General features: G+C 47.8%; 1 protein-coding gene across 2 annotated transcripts; it reads right to left on the bottom strand.

Moving 5' to 3' along the window:
* Positions 1-2,282: 2,282 nt before the first annotated feature.
* ctsc (cathepsin C) lies at positions 2,283-13,897 on the bottom strand. 2 transcript variants are annotated; one of them, NM_001037259.1, is made up of 8 exons: positions 13,648-13,830; positions 9,610-9,755; positions 7,197-7,357; positions 6,876-7,031; positions 6,667-6,779; positions 5,003-5,134; positions 3,448-3,762; positions 2,283-3,066 (listed from the first exon to the last, which is right to left on the bottom strand). In NM_001037259.1, exons 1-8 carry the CDS (start codon positions 13,811-13,813, stop codon positions 2,969-2,971), a joined length of 1,287 nt encoding a protein of 428 aa, NP_001032336.1. In that variant the 5' UTR covers positions 13,814-13,830; the 3' UTR covers positions 2,283-2,968. The 2 variants fall into 2 exon arrangements, with proteins under 2 accessions (NP_001032336.1, XP_012812143.2); XM_012956689.3 differs by having other exon boundaries at positions 2,283-3,762; positions 13,648-13,897.
* Positions 13,898-15,367: the final 1,470 nt, after the last annotated feature.

Below are 15,367 nucleotides of genomic sequence, written 5' to 3'. Positions count from 1 at the left end.
ATCTATCTACGGTATCTATCTACGGTATCTATCTATCTACGGTATCTATCTATCTACGGTATCTATCTATCTACGGTATCTATCTACGGTATCTATCTATCTACGGTATCTATCTATCTACGGTATCTATCTATCTACGGTATCTATCTATCTACGGTATCTATCTATCTACGGTATCTATTCTATCTACGGATCTATCTACGGTATCTATCTATCTACGGTATCTATCTATCTACGGTATCTATCTATCTACGGTATCTATCTATCTATCTACGGTATCTATCTATCTATGGTATCTATCTATCTATGGTATCTATCTATCTATCTATCTACGGTATCTATCTGTCTATCTACGGTATCTGTCTATCTACGGTATCTATCTATCTATCTACGGTATCTATCTATCTATCTACGGTATCTATCTATCTACGGTAGGTATCTATCTATCTATCTATGGTATCTATCTATCTATCTATCTACGGTATCTATCTGTCTATCTACGGTATCTGTCTATCTACGGTATCTGTCTATCTACGGTATCTATCTGTCTATCATCTGTCTACTGTATCTGTCTACTGTATCTATCTGTCTATCATCTATCTACGGTATCTATCTACGGTATCTATCTACGGTATCTATCTACGGTATCTATCTACGGTATCTATCTACGGTATCTATCTACGGTATCTATCTACGGTATCTATCTACGGTATCTATCTACGGTATCTATCTACGGTATCTATCTACGGTATCTATCGAATCTATCTATCTATCATGGGTGAGAGCAGAGGATCTCTTGTTGTTGTCTATATGAATTTTATGGTCACAGCCTCATTGCACCCAGGCCTAATTGTTTAAAATTTAGTGGCAAGCACAACTTTCCCTTTTGTTGCTATAGGATCAAAATTACCTTAGCAACCAGACAGTAATTTGAACAAGAAACCGAATAAGCAACAATAACAAAATGAAGAAAATGAAAGAGTTTCTTAGAACTATTCTAATGTAAATGTGAACCACCCAGTGGGCAGCTATAAGGCCTATAAGCACATTATGTCTCTGTGTCATTCACACGGATGGGAAGTGCCTGTCATTGCTCATGATGGAAGGGGGGGGGGTATTTTCAAGCTGAGGCCCCCCCGTCACTACCCGCTATTCCTAATGGCACAAGGAAGGAACAGAATTAGTTCAGTTTACAGACCAGAGGGAATCCATACTGCAGCTTTCTATAGGCAGTGGGGTACTGAATGAGAATACAGCTCCCAAAGTGTATCTTGACCCCTCGACAAATCAGCATTTTCTACTCTGTATTGGACTGTAATGGTTTGAAACGGAAGGGGGGGGGGGGGGGGGGGGGGGGGGGTCTAAAAACCCAGTAACCTAGAGGCGTCTCACAGAGACACGAGTTAAAGGAGTGGTTTGCCTTTAAATTAATAACTCAGTATGTTACGTTAATTCAGGGGTCCTCAAACTTTTTAAACAGGGGGCCAGTTCACAGTCCCCCCCCCCCGGCTACTAGCTGTCTGCCTCGTCACTGTATCACGTCTTTGGTGTTGGCCAGTGGGACGTGGTGACAAAACCCGGTGGGCCCCGGCGGCCCAGACCCGACCCTTGCCGGCGCTCTCCTGGCCGACCATTCCTCCCGACGCGTTAAGCATCTACGTGCTCAGGGGAAGATGTCAGGTTGGGGACCCTGTGGGGGTTAGGGGGTGTGTGGGAACCTGCCCTGCACCCCCCAGTCTGACTCTGTGGTGATGTGACACAATGGGGCTGAGGAAGACAGGTAGTAGCTAGGGGTGAAGACAGAGCAGGGGCCGGGTAAATGACCTTGGGGGGCCTGCGGGCCATAGTTCGAGGCTAATTCTTACCAACTTTGCAATTGGTCTTATTATAATTTTTTTTAATTATTTGCCTTCCAGTCTACATCTTTCCATTTTTTTTTTAAACTGTAAGCTCACAGCACAATAGCTTTTGGCAGCCAAAAGCTATTGTGCTGTGAGCTTACAGTTTAATTATGGTTACTTTTTATTCCTCATCTGTCTATTCAGGCCCCTTCCTATTCATATTCCAGTCTCTCATTCAAACCCCTGCCTAGTTGCTAAGGTAAACAAGACCCTAGCAACCAGTAAGCTACTGACATTTCCAAATGGAGAGCTGCTGAACAAAAAGCTATATAACCGAAAAAACCAATTGCAAATGGTGTTAGAATATTAATGACTACATCATGCTGAAAGCTGAACAAGCCCCGTAGGACTCAATGAATGAAGTATTTCTTACAACCGACATTAGGAAAAGACATTTATTTTATTCAGCATTTTCAGTATAGGACATACAATATAAATTTCCTTATAAAAAGCATAAATTTGTCCCTGATTCAGACATAAGGCACAGGCCAGAGATTCCCTTTCACGAGGCGGCACAGGGCGATTATTGGATGCTGCGCCGCTCAACAACCCTGATGAATAAAAATATATCCGCCAACTATTTCAGTGGTTATACGAGATACGCCGAGTGATTTCCGTACCCAGTGTATAACATCCAATCAAATAAATAACGTGTCCCTTTATTGTGGGGGGGCAGCTGGACCCCAATGATCAGTCGCTTAGTAATAGTCTAACACTTGAGTGAAGTGCGGGATATATAAGTGCTTTTCACGTTTACAGGCAGCGGATTTTGGCTCTTTAGGAGACATAAAAAAGGTGATTTATCGCACAAAGAACACAATAGAAATAGGGCAAGATTCAGGACTAAAGCTAAGTGCAGCCCACGAGGTGACCAAACCGTACTCTGATTTAAAGGGAAAATGTATTCTATTGAAGAAGTGACTTTATAAAAATAACAGCTGCCATTTTGCTAGTCTCTTCTCAGCCAATCACCACTTGAGAGAGAAGAACCAATGGCAACAGTGCCATCTTGTGATCCACAAATACTGCTCACCCCAGCTGGTTGCAGGTTATTTATTCCTGCAATACTAGCACATAAACAGGGTACATGTTGCCTTTAAATTTAGTGCACAGAGTAGGGTCCTAACAAACCCCACAGTTAACAAAAATGAAGCAGGTCTGGTCACTCATGTGAATAGGGAAAAACAAAAACCAAAAGGTCATTGGAGAAGACCTATGGGGTTATGTAATAAAAGGTACTAGGAGTGGAAACCCATAGCAACCAATCAGCAAGTAGCATTTACCTGTTAAAAAAACCAAACATCTTCTTGGTTGCTATGGGTTACTGCTCCTGGGCACACTTTAATTACATATGGGGGTTAGAGTTTAATAATGGGCTCTGCAGATACAGCGATACTTTCAATGGCACACTCGTCGGTGCCTCTGCGTATCCTGAAGTATCCTTTCTCCCCCCAGGACTCCCCCCAGCTATTCTTCACAATCCAGTACTTCTCCCCAGTTTGTTGGTCGGTGCCATATCCCACCAGGAGTACCGCGTGATTGGTCAGCTGGAAGGGGTTGAACTTATCTTGCAGGCCAGTGTGGTGGTAGACGCCGCTGCGATAGTGCATGAAGTCGTCGTACACCTCAAAGGCGACGGAGAGAGGGCCGCCGAGAACGAGCTCCAGCTTCATGTAGGCCTCGTTGCAGCCGCCGTAGAAGCCGCCAACATAGTGGTACTCGGCGGTGTAGTATTTTTGCTGGGAATCTTTCAAGGTGCAGGGGGAATCGGAACCAGTGTAAGGGAGGTCTGACTCTTCCACAATTCCATAATCACTGACGTATTTCCCGGCAATGAGATAGGGAAAGCCACCTTCGCAACCTGAAATCAGAAGTGGAGAATAAGGATAATACACACCCCAATACTGCCTTCTGCTGCCCAGTCACCCCCGATACCTCATCACATGATCTCACTTAAAAGGGGTTCACCTTTTAGTATGATGTAGATAATGCTATTTTAAAGACAAAATTTGCTTTTATTTAGCAGCTCTCCAGTTTGGAATTTCAGCAGGTTGCTAGGGTCCAATTTAACCTAGCAACCAGGCAGTGGTTTTAAAGAGATAGGAATATGAATAAAGGAGGGCTTAAGATTAGTAATAAAATGTAACAATAAAATAGCAGCCTCACAGAGCAGTAGTTTGGGAGCTGGAAAAAAAGTCAGAAGGGGAAGGCAAATAACCCAAACAAAAAAAACGACCAAATTGAAAAGTTATTAAGAATAGGCCATTCTTTAAGATACTAAAAAAGTTAACCTGAAGGTGAACCACCCTTTTAAGCCATATAAGCCATATTGCATCCGGTACTATGCCATATAAGCCATACTGCATCCGGTAACAAAAAAAAACACAAGGAACCATGAAACACTCAACTATATAGAAGGCCTGGCTTCCCAATCCTGGGGCTGAGCTTTGGCCAGACCTACACTTAGTTCAATGCCAGTGACTGCTCAGGCACCCAAGCGACCCATGAATTGGCCTATGGATTCGGATTTGGCAAAATCCACGTGCCTGGACAAGGGTAGGATTTTCTGATGCAGGTCTGAGAGTTGCAGGTAGGGTTGAAAAGCTGAGGGACTCCAAGTCCAACATGGAAGAAGGTGAGGGAGGGGAAATAGTTCTGGCAAGTCAGGGGCATATATATATATATTTATTTATTACAGCTACTGTATGCATGATTCCTCATGCATGCCCCTCATTCGCAGGAACCAGTTCAGATTGGTGCAATAAATAATTTCTTTCTATAAGGGATATTGTTTCCCTACTACAACCTCTACTGATAAGAAAACATTGGAGACGCAGTGATTAGCACTGCAGCCCTGTAGAACTGGGATGAGTCTGAGCCAGACTAGGGTATTACTGCTGTGCAGTTTGCATGACCCTTCTGTCATCTATGTGGGTCCCCCCTCCCAAGCCCAAACCATAACTTAACTGGCTCCTGATTAAACTGACCTTTGTGCAAGTTTGTATAACCGCTGTGAATGATTCTCTCTGAAGCTTAATATAATATTGCGGCACAACAGAACAACATGAGCCAGCAGATGTTCTACACGAGGGCACGCTTACCTTGGGAATAATTGCTGCAGGACACCACTTGCTGTGGGCTCAGAATGGGCTTCTGAGAGAGCTGAGAGCGGATCTGGATTCTAGACTCTAACATACCCATTGAGGAAAAGGCATAGCAGCTTCCACAGCTTGCTGGGGAAATACAAAAAAAAAAAAAAAAAATTGTGACACTTCAAGCTGTAGAATAGACCAAACAGCCAGACTGATTTATAGGAGGCTTATATTAATCGGTTAAATCCATTTTAGGTTTTCTAATTCCTGACTTATTCATCTAAGTATAGAAGGAATGTGCTTTAAAAAGTAGTATTTTGGGTTGATTTACTGAAAATTACTCCAAATACCCCACTAGTCCGCCCATCTGTTCCACCTTCTGGTCTTCCTTTCGCAGGCTGTGCAGGGGGGCGCTACTCAGCACACTGCACTGGAGGATAGGAACCAATCAGCAGCTAGGCTGACCTGATAGGGAACTAAAGCCTGTCTGTGCTTGTGTGACTGCAGGGCTGTGATTGGCTACTCCCCTCCTACTGTGCTTCTGGCCGTTGCAGAGGACACACCCACCCTTCATATAAAACACAAACAGGGACCTGAGAGGTTCTATAGGGAGCTCCAATAGGGCCATTTTTACAGACAGTATTAATTTTTTGACCAAAGTGAAACCAGCACCATATATTATTCATAATTAACTACAAGATTGATAAAGTTTTTTTCATTTATTCTATAGGTCTCCTTTAACTTAGCAAGCATCCCAGATACCCATATCTGGGCATGTAGATTGTAAGCTCTTTTGGGCAGGGCCCTCTTCACCTCTTGTATCGGTTATTGATTGCTTTATATGTTACTCTGTATGCCCAATGTATGAAATGCAGTAATTCCTTGTAGAGTGTAAGCTCTTTTGGGCAGGGCTCTCTTCCCCTCCTGTATTGGTTACTGATTGCTTTATATGTTACTCTGTATGCCCAATGTATGAAATGCAGTAATTCCTTGTAGAGTGTAAGCTCTTTTGGGCAGGGCTCCCTTCCCCTCCTGTATCGGTTACTGATTGCTTTATATGTTACTCTGTATGCCCAATGTATGAAATGCAGTAATTCCTTGTAGAGTGTAAGCTCTTTTGGGCAGGGCTCCCTTCCCCTCCTGTATCGGTTACTGATTGCTTTATATGTTACTCTGTATGTCCAATGTATGAAATGCAGTAATTCCTTGTAGAGTGTAAGCTCTTTTGGGCAGGGCTCCCTTCCCCTCCTGTATCGGTTACTGATTGCTTTATATGTTACTCTGTATGTCCAATGTATGAAATGCAGTAATTCCTTGTAGAGTGTAAGCTCTTTTGGGCAGGGCTCTCTTCCCCTCCTGTATCGGTTACTGATTGCTTTATATGTTACTCTGTATGCCCAATGTATGAAATGCAGTAATTCCTTGTAGATTGTAAGCTCTTTTGGGCAGGGCTCCCTTCCCCTCCTGTATCGTTTACTGATTGCTTTATATGTTACTCCGTATGCCCAATGTATGTAAACCACATATTGTACAGTGATGCGGGATATGTTGGCGCTTTATAAATAAATGTTAATAATAATAATGGTCACTGCCAAGTTAAAGGGGAACTATCACGAATCCTTCTTTGGTATTGCACAGGCAGACCAGCATGAATTATACACAAACTTTTGTACCTTGGTTTCTAACAGGGGTGACAAAGTTGTACCCAGCGATGTTTCTCCAGTCCCATTCAGTTGGCAGGCCTTGGTATTTCTCATCAGTAGGCAAAGGAGCTGGCCTAGGCCTCCTGGAAGGAAGGCAGATAGACAGTTGCAGATCTGTACACATACATATGTACATATAATAGCAACTGCATATTCATTAACAGTTCATGTCTACATACATTGGAATTCTGGAGTTGCGCCCCCCGGCTCTCCGGATAAGATCCTCGATAGTCATGCCTTCGTATTCAGGGTAGGCGGTGGCGGTCCATGATTTCTGCACTTCATTGATCTGTTTCACAAAGTCATGGTTGTAGTTGTAGAGCCTGCTTGTGAGCCTGGCAGGAGAAACATAGGAGAATTGTATTTAATTTATACACTGTGGAACTGAAAGCCAAATACTTGGATACCTGGTTACTGGGGGTGGGGTTCACTGAGCTACCCCTCTTATATCTAGATTTGATAAGGGAGGTTTCTAAACACCCCATGTCGTTCTTACTTACATCTCCTTTTTCGGGAATGGATCAGGATTAACCCTGACGCCCGAGTCTGCAGAGATCTTCTTCCCAACGAAGCAAGCCCAGTTGCGACCCAGCACATCGTGTACCCAACCGGGAAAGGTTTCGTGGCAGTAGCTCGTGACATTAGAACCTCGCTGTTCATACTGAAGAAAGAAAATACATTGTTCATTTGGGAAAGGAATGCTGGGAAATAAGTAATTACAACAGTGACCTAAAGTGAACAAAGACATTAAGGGCTCTGGCACACGGGGAGATTAGTCGCCCGCGAACAGGGAGTTTTGCCGCAGGCGACTAATCTCCCAGTGTGCCAGAGCCCTAAAGCATCGATACACCGAAAGATAAAAACAGCCAACTCTGCCAAGTCAGCAGCTTATTGGCTCGTGTATGGGGCTGTTTATACAGGTCGACTCAGATATTTGGCTGAAAATTGACCAGATATCAATCAGGCAGGTTTGAAAATCCTACCAAATTCTGACTTTGTCGGCTGCATAAATATTCAACCCTAAGGTTTGTTTTTGTTTAAATCATTTTTCCCCCCAATAAAAAAAAATGTAGAACTTTCAAAGCATTAAGTATGGTAAATGGTAATTAATAAATACCAACTTAATTCATCCTAATTGCAGGTCCTGTCTTGGGGGCAGGTGTAACTAAAAGGCACTGTATACACAATAGTCAGCAGAAGGGATAATGGGAAGCCTGTGTAGATATGGGGTGTACTGGCCAACAAGACTATGAGCGCCTAATGTATGTGGCCAGCCTAAGACTAGGGGTGCATCACAAGCCAATATAATGGTGCTTATATAGTCACGGGAGCCTCTATCAGCAGGGCCATAATCTTGCAGCTCTTTTACTCTATCCCTCTTATGCTCTAAAGTGCAACACTCACAAGACTTAACCACTTCCCCTTCCTACCCAAACATTGCTTCAGCACAAAAATGTGTAATATTTATTCATCACCCACTCATCTGCAGGAAGGCGCCCCCCGCCGACTCTTTGTATGATAAAGATCTGCTTTTTGAGAATATGTGTGAGCTCACAGGGAGTGCTGTATTGTCCCATACCCACGTGCCACAGATTTACTACTGGAACCCTGGCGCATAAAGGTGCCCATACATGTTAAGATCCACTCGCTTGGCGAGGTCACCAAGCGAGTGGATCTTCTACTGATGTCCCCACCTATGGGTGGGCGATAGCAGGAGAATTTAGGCTAATTTGGTCGTTTGGCCCTGGGCCAAATGATCGAATTAGAATGCCAGGTATTAGGCGCAGTCGCCAACTAGATTCTTTAACCTGGGCGTTCGATATCTGCCCGATTACAGGCCAGATATCGGTCGGGCAAGCCCATTGTTAGTGCCCATACACGGCCCGATAAGCTGCTGAAACAGTCCAAGGGACCCATATCAGCAGCTACAATCGGCCCGTGTATGGGGACCTTAAGAGGTATGGCACGGGGAACTGCAGCTGGGTCATTAAGCCGTGTAAGCCAGCGTCTAAAGGTCCCCATATACGGGCAGATCCGCTCGCTTGGCGATGTCGCCAAGTGAGCGGATCTTCTCCCGATATCCCCACCTACGGGTGGGCAATATCGGAAGAATCCAGGGTAATTCGATCGTTTGGCCCTTGGGCGGGTATAGGCAAAGTCAGTCCAGGGACCGCATCAACTAGCCAATGCAGTCCCCAATCCGACTAGATTTTCTAACCTGCCCGATCGAGATCTGGCCAATTTCAGGCCAGATATCGGTCGGGCAGGCCCGTCGTTAGTGCCCATAAGCTGCCGAATCAGTCCAAGGGACCCATATCGGCAGCTACTATCGGCCCGTGTATAGGGACCTTAATACAATGGAACTACCCATCCTCCACCCCAGAGAAAGCATTTTATTCCCCTTTAGGTATATTTTGCCATAGGAAGTAATTTAACCAGTAAGTTTCAGGGCACACATCACTATGTGCTTGGTCACCAATGAAAACAGGGCAAAATTGGGCCAATCAGCCTGTCTGGCCCCCAGGAAAAAAAATTAGATTCTAACATGGTCCTATGCTGACCAATCCTGAGAGTACTGCATGGGGGGGGGGGGGGGCATGCCACCAATGGGTTAATAAGCATCCAACTTGGCTGGCAGGTTTTACTGGCCATGTATGACCAGCTTCACCCCACCCCTAATGGCCGACATGGGAGTTTAGTCTGACGCTGGTTATCCCTGGGTGCCAGCAACAGACAAGTGCCTTCTGTGCCAATGCCCTAAAGCCTTATTTAAGAAAATAAATTCTAAACTCAAAGGCCCAAGGCTAAACCCCTCAAGGTTATAGCTGCAGTGATGTGCGGGGCCGGCCCCAAACCCACAGAACCGCAGGTATCTATTTACAGACACAAGGAAAGGAGAGCTTCCAAACGAACCTTAAAGAACCCAAAGAACAGGTAGTTGAGGATCTTCACTTCAAAGCCCTGGTTGTAGATGAGAGTGAAGCCGCCCAGGTTCCCATACTGATCCTCCGCAATGTACAGCTCTTTCATGGTGACTGTGAGCTTGGTTCTCACTTTACCTGAGGAACAAGAATGAGGGTCAGTACAGCTCTGGCACCGACCTACCAACACACACACACTGTAACCGGCACTATAATATTATATTAGATATACATAATCAATGGCTGATACCCAAACTAATACCAGCACCACTGGGGCATTCTCCCCCTTCCATTTAAGATATATGTAACATAAAAGATATCAGCCTGGGGCCTTCTGCAGTGACTTCTAATATCCTTATCATTTACAGTAGGGGGTACATTATCCCTTATAATACATGAGTGATACTCAGAGTTCCCTGTATAACTCAGCCTGCAGCCTTGTGCCTTTATATGGGCACAGAACCCCTCAGTGACTGCTAATATCCTTATCATTTACAGTAGGGGGTACATTATCCCTTATAATACATGAGTGATACTCAGAGTTCCCTGTATAACTCAGCCTGCAGCCTTGTGCCTTTATATGGGCACAGAACCCCTCAGTGACTGCTAATATCCTTATCATTTACAGTAGGGGGTACATTATCCCTTATAATACATGAGTGATACTCAGAGTTCCCTGTATAACTCAACCTGCTATCTTTTGTGGGTTGCCACTTTAAGGGGGAATTTTGGTTTCAATGTTACTTGTACATGTAACTGCGCTGAAAGCAGCCCGCCTGTTTATATCCTCTGCACGGCTGGTTCTATCCCGAAACAGTGTAGCAGAAGCCAGCTGCAATTATATGTACAAATAATAAACGTATAGAGGAAAGTTGCTAAGGATTATATAGTCTGTCAGTACCAGAGCGGATTTCCCCTTTAACCAACATTTATCACTTAATCAACGGCACTTCCAGTAACAGCAGTTAGAGGAGCTCGGTTCTCTCTCTCTCTGCACTTCCGTAGTTATTGGCTGTGTGCAGAGAGATCACAAGACTAAGCGACCTGTGGCCGAGAGCGCTGAGCTGGAGCCATGAGAGAGACAGAGACAGGCCGGATCACTGGAACTGGAGACACTCTGTATACACTGCAGGCTCGGGTTCCTGCCAGCTGCATTAAACAGTCTACGTTTCCAAATCCAAAAGTGAAACTTACTCCGAATGGCTCATAGGGGAACGGTCCCGGGCCTACAGTTATATAGAGAATATTCATGCGTAGCCGTGTAACCGAGGGAGGAGAAGGGGAGAAGCGCTGGGTGATTTATTAAAAGGACAGGGTCATTAAACAATAGAACCCGTGTTGTTTTGGCGAAAAATAAATAGTTACAGAATAGTTATAGAATAGTTACAGGACAGAACCTTTTTGTTGGCTTAAAAGGATTCAAAGTCAGTTTTTCCTTTCTCTTGCAGAACAGCAGTACCGGTCTGCTTTATGGCCAAGATAGGAGCTCTGTTAAAAAGTGTATCTGGCTCCTAGGAGTTAGCATGTAGGGCTTATTCAGCATTAGACCAAGTTGGCCGGGCAAACCCCTATGGCTTGACCTGTACCCTGTGTGTGGGGCGGGGTTGCCTGGGCCGCTGGAGGGGGGGGGGGGGGGGGGGGGGGGGGGGGGGAAGTCCCGGAACTAGGGGTAGGAGAAAGAAGCAGTACCTACTTGTTTTTCCCCCCACCATTGCGCCCTAGACAGGTGCCTCTTCTGCCTACCCCTAGTTCCAGCACTGGGGTTATTTATTATTGCCCCAGGTAACCCCCATGCACGGAGAATTTGCACCTAGGGCAATGGCTGCAATCTGCCGACTGGAAACCCTTCTGCTTACTATGGAGAGAATTAAAGGGCAAATATCTTCCAAATATGGTTTCCACCACCAGAGGCTGAGCACTAACAGAGCCCACACTCTAGATGGGGGAGCAGTCATATTTTCTGCAAAATATCCCCCTACTGTGTGTCATACCCCCCGCTCCCAGTGCCTACTTCTGGTTCCGACTCCTGAAACAATCTAACAGACGTCAGCCTTTTACCCCCCACACACACCGCACAGGGTTAATGACAGACTCATTGCGCAACCAGTTGGCTCTAGATTATATTTCCCATACGCTGAGAGTAGGAGTTTAGTTGATTTACTTCCTTGTGTCTGTGTCTGGGAACTCTTACACGGGGTGTTCGGGCCTAGGGCAGAAATCTCTTGGGTGCTATTAACTAGCACAGCAGCAAACGTGCACAAGGGCAGTAACCAATGGCAACCAGAGCAGCAACAGCCTACTTGTAATCTTCCAGATGTGGTTTGGGCTGCAGCTTGTACTTCCACCTCAACGTTGCAGGAGGAGGGGTGCTGGGAGTAGTAGTTCTGCACTGTGAGGGAGCAGCAGGAGGGATGCTGGGAGTAGTAGTTCTGCACTGTGAGGGAGCAGCAGGAGGGATGCTGGGAGTTGTAGTTCTGCACTGTGAGGGAGAAGCAGGAGGGGTGCTGGGAGTAGTAGTTCTGCACTGTGAGGGAGCAGCAGGAGGGGTGCTGGGAGTAGTAGTTCTGCACTGTGAGGGAGCAGCAGGAGGGATGCTGGGAGTAGTAGTTCTGCACTGTGAGGGAGCAGCAGGAGGGATGCTGGGAGTAGTAGTTCTGCACTGTGAGGGAGAAGCAGGAGGGGTGCTGGGAGTAGTAGTTCTGCACTGTGAGGGAGCAGCAGGAGGGGTGCTGGGAGTAGTAGTTCTGCACTGTGAGGGAGCAGCAGGAGGGATGCTGGGAGTAGTAGTTCTGCACTGTGAGGGAGCAGCAGGAGGGATGCTGGGAGTAGTAGTTCTGCACTGTGAGGGAGCAGCAGGAGGGATGCTGGGAGTTGTAGTTCTGCACTGTGAGGGAGAAGCAGGAGGGGTGCTGGGAGTTGTAGTTCTGCACTGTGAGGGAGCAGCAGGAGGGATGCTGGAGTAGTAGTTCTGCACTGTGAGGAGCAGCAGGAGGGATGCTGGGAGTAGTAGTTCTGCACTGTGAGGGAGCAGCAGGAGGGAAGCTGGAATTTGTAGTTCTGCACTGTGAGGGAGCAGCAGGAGGGATGCTGGGAGTTGTAGTTCTGCACTGTGAGGGAGAAGCAGGAGGGATGCTGGGAGTAGTAGTTCTGCACTGTGAGGGAGCAGCAGGAGGGATGCTGGGAGTTGTAGTTCTGCACTATGAGGGAGCAGCAGGAGGGATGCTGGGAGTTGTAGTTCTGCCCTGTGAGGGAGCAGCAGGAGGGGTGCTGGGAGTTGTAGTTCTGCCCTGTGAGGGAGCAGCAGGAGGGGTGCTGGGAGTTGTAGTTCTGCCCTGTGAGGGAGCAGCAGGAGGGGTGCTGGGAGTTGTAGTTCTGCCCTGTGAGGGAGCAGGAGGAGGGATGCTGGGAGTTGTAGTCCTGCCCTGTGAGGGAGCAGGGGTGCTGAGAGTTGTAGTCCTGCACTGTGAGGGAGCAACAGGAGGGATGCTGGGAGTTGTAGTCCTGCACTGTGAGGGAGCAACAGGAGGGATGCTGGGAGTTGTAGTCCTGCACTGTGAGGGAGCAACAGGAGGGATGCTGGGAGTTGTAGTCCTGCACTGTGAGGGAGCAACAGGAGGGATGCTGGGAGTTGTAGTCCTGCACTGTGAGGGAGCAACAGGAGGGATGCTGGGAGTTGTAGTCCTGCACTGTGAGGGAGCAGGAGGAGGGGTGCTGAGAGTTGTAGTTCTGCACTGTGAGGGAGCAGGAGGAGGGGTGCTGGGAGTTGTAGTTCTGCACTGTGAGGGAGCAGGAGGAGGGGTGCTGGGAGTTGTAGTTCTGCACTGTGAGGGAGTAGCAGGAGGGATGCTGGGAGTTGTAGTTCTGCACTGTGAGGGAGTAGCAGGAGGGATGCTGGGAGTTGTAGTTCTGCACTACTTGCAGGCATGTTGCCTGGTTACAGCACTAAGGTTACTTACCTGCCATTGGTAGGGGGAGAGGACACCGCTCTGAGAGCGCTGAGGATGCTGGGTAACAGGATAACAGAACTCACCCAACTGGGAGCAGTCGATACTCTTGTCCCGGGCCGCCCCGCTCCCCTCTCCTATTTGGAACTCCCAGGTGCCTTCCAGGTCGGGGAAAGAACAGTTGGCCGGGGTGTCCGCGGCTCCGAGCCGGCAGAGCAGAGCCAGGAACACTAAGCAGCACAGCCTCTCCATCCCCTCACTCCGACTCACTCCGACTCAGCAGCAACACTCGCACCCCCACGGAATATATAGAGTGAGAGCGGCGCTGCCCGGGTCCGGTGATTGGTCGGGTTACGGGTCACATGGTGCGGAGTCATGTGCCCGCCGGGTCATGTGGTGCGGAGTCATGTGCTTTCCTGGCACAGGGTTCATTGTTAGAAGTACAATGGAGCCCATAGCAACTGCTGGGAGTCCCAGTGAGGGCTTTGTTCCTATTGGCTGGCTGGGCCCATCCCTTGTCTCAAACATTTGTAGCACTCTCATGGTATCTAAATGAGCTAAAAATAAATATAAATATTTATCCATGTAGCAGGGCAGGCTAATTTTATTTCTAAGCTATTGCTGCAACCCAGAAATGGGCATTGAGTAGTTCGGCCTTTGGTTTTTATAGTGCTAGGCATGTATGAAATGATCTGTAATAGAAGTAAGCCCTTTTACATCCATTGGGGGCTTTTCAGGTTCCCCCTTCCCCAACTACATTGTATAAACTTCTAAAGGTTTAGCCATTCTGAACCAAAAAGCATTCTGGGTTCTTTGGAGGCTCTGGTACCATGTGACATTGAACAAACATGGCGGCCACCCTGCTGCACTGTATAATACAGTGTTAATATACATTGCTGGTCCTCCCCCAGTGTCCTCATACTATGGCCCACTTCATACTGCTCCCCCACTCTACTATATGTCCTCCAGTTCCCCCCACTAGCATTCACCCCAGCATCCTCCAACTCCCCCCAGCATCCTCCAACTCTCCCCAGCAACCTCCAGCTACCCCCAGCATCCTCCAGCTCCCCCCGGCATCCTCCAACTCCCCCCAGCATCCTCCAGCTTCAACTCCCCCCAGCATCCTCCTGCTTCAACTCCCCCCAGCATCCTCCAGCTCCCCCTAGCATCCTCCAGCTCCAACTCACCGCAGCATCCTCCAGGTCCAACTCCCTTCAGCATCCTCCAGCTCCCTCCAGCATCCTCCAACTCCCCCCCAGCATCCTCCAGCTCCAACTCCCCCCAGCATCCTCCAACCCCCCTAGCATCCTCCAGCTCCAACTCCCCCCAGCATCCTCCAACCCCCCCAGCATCCTCCAGCTCCAACTCCTCCCAGCATCCTCCAGCTTCCCCCAGTATCCTCCAACTCCCCCCCAGCATCCTCCAGCTCCAACTCCCCCCAGCATCCTCCAGCTCACCTCAGCATCCTCCAACTCCCCCCAGCATCCTCCAGCTCCCCCAGCATCCTCCAACTCCCCCCAGCATCCTCCAGCTCCCCCCAGCATCCTCCAACTCCCCCCAGCATCCTCCAGCTCCCCCCAGCATCCTCCAACTCCCCCCAGCATCCTCCAGCTCCCCCCGGCATCCTCCAACTCCCCCCAGCATCCTCCAGCTTCAACTCCCCCCAGCATCCTCCTGCTTCAACTCCCCCCAGCATCCTCCAGCTCCCCCTAGCATCCTCCAGCTCCAACTCACCGCAGCATCCTCCAGGTCCAACTCCCTTCAGCATCCTCCAGCTCCCTCCAGCATCCTCCAACTCCCCCCCAG

The sequence above is a fragment of the Xenopus tropicalis genome, chromosome 2 (assembly GCF_000004195.4).
Source record: "Xenopus tropicalis strain Nigerian chromosome 2, UCB_Xtro_10.0, whole genome shotgun sequence".
In the NCBI taxonomy this organism is placed as follows: Eukaryota; Metazoa; Chordata; class Amphibia; order Anura; family Pipidae; genus Xenopus; species Xenopus tropicalis.
Note: the sequence above shows the minus strand (reverse complement) of the source record. Positions and strands in the feature narration are given on the sequence as shown.

Bases quoted from the DNA above. Each gene is read 5' to 3' on its own strand.
- ctsc (XM_012956689.3), bottom strand. From the start codon at position 13,813: ATGGAGAGGCTGTGCTGCTTAGTGTTCCTGGCTCTGCTCTGCCGGCTC. The intron at 7,358-9,609 runs GTTCGTTTGGAA...TTCTTTCTTCAG, and splicing joins TGTTCTTTGGGTTCTTTAAG to TATGAACAGCGAGGTTCTAA. The intron at 7,032-7,196 runs GTAAGTAAGAAC...TTCTCCTGCCAG, and splicing joins CCATTCCCGAAAAAGGAGAT to GCTCACAAGCAGGCTCTACA.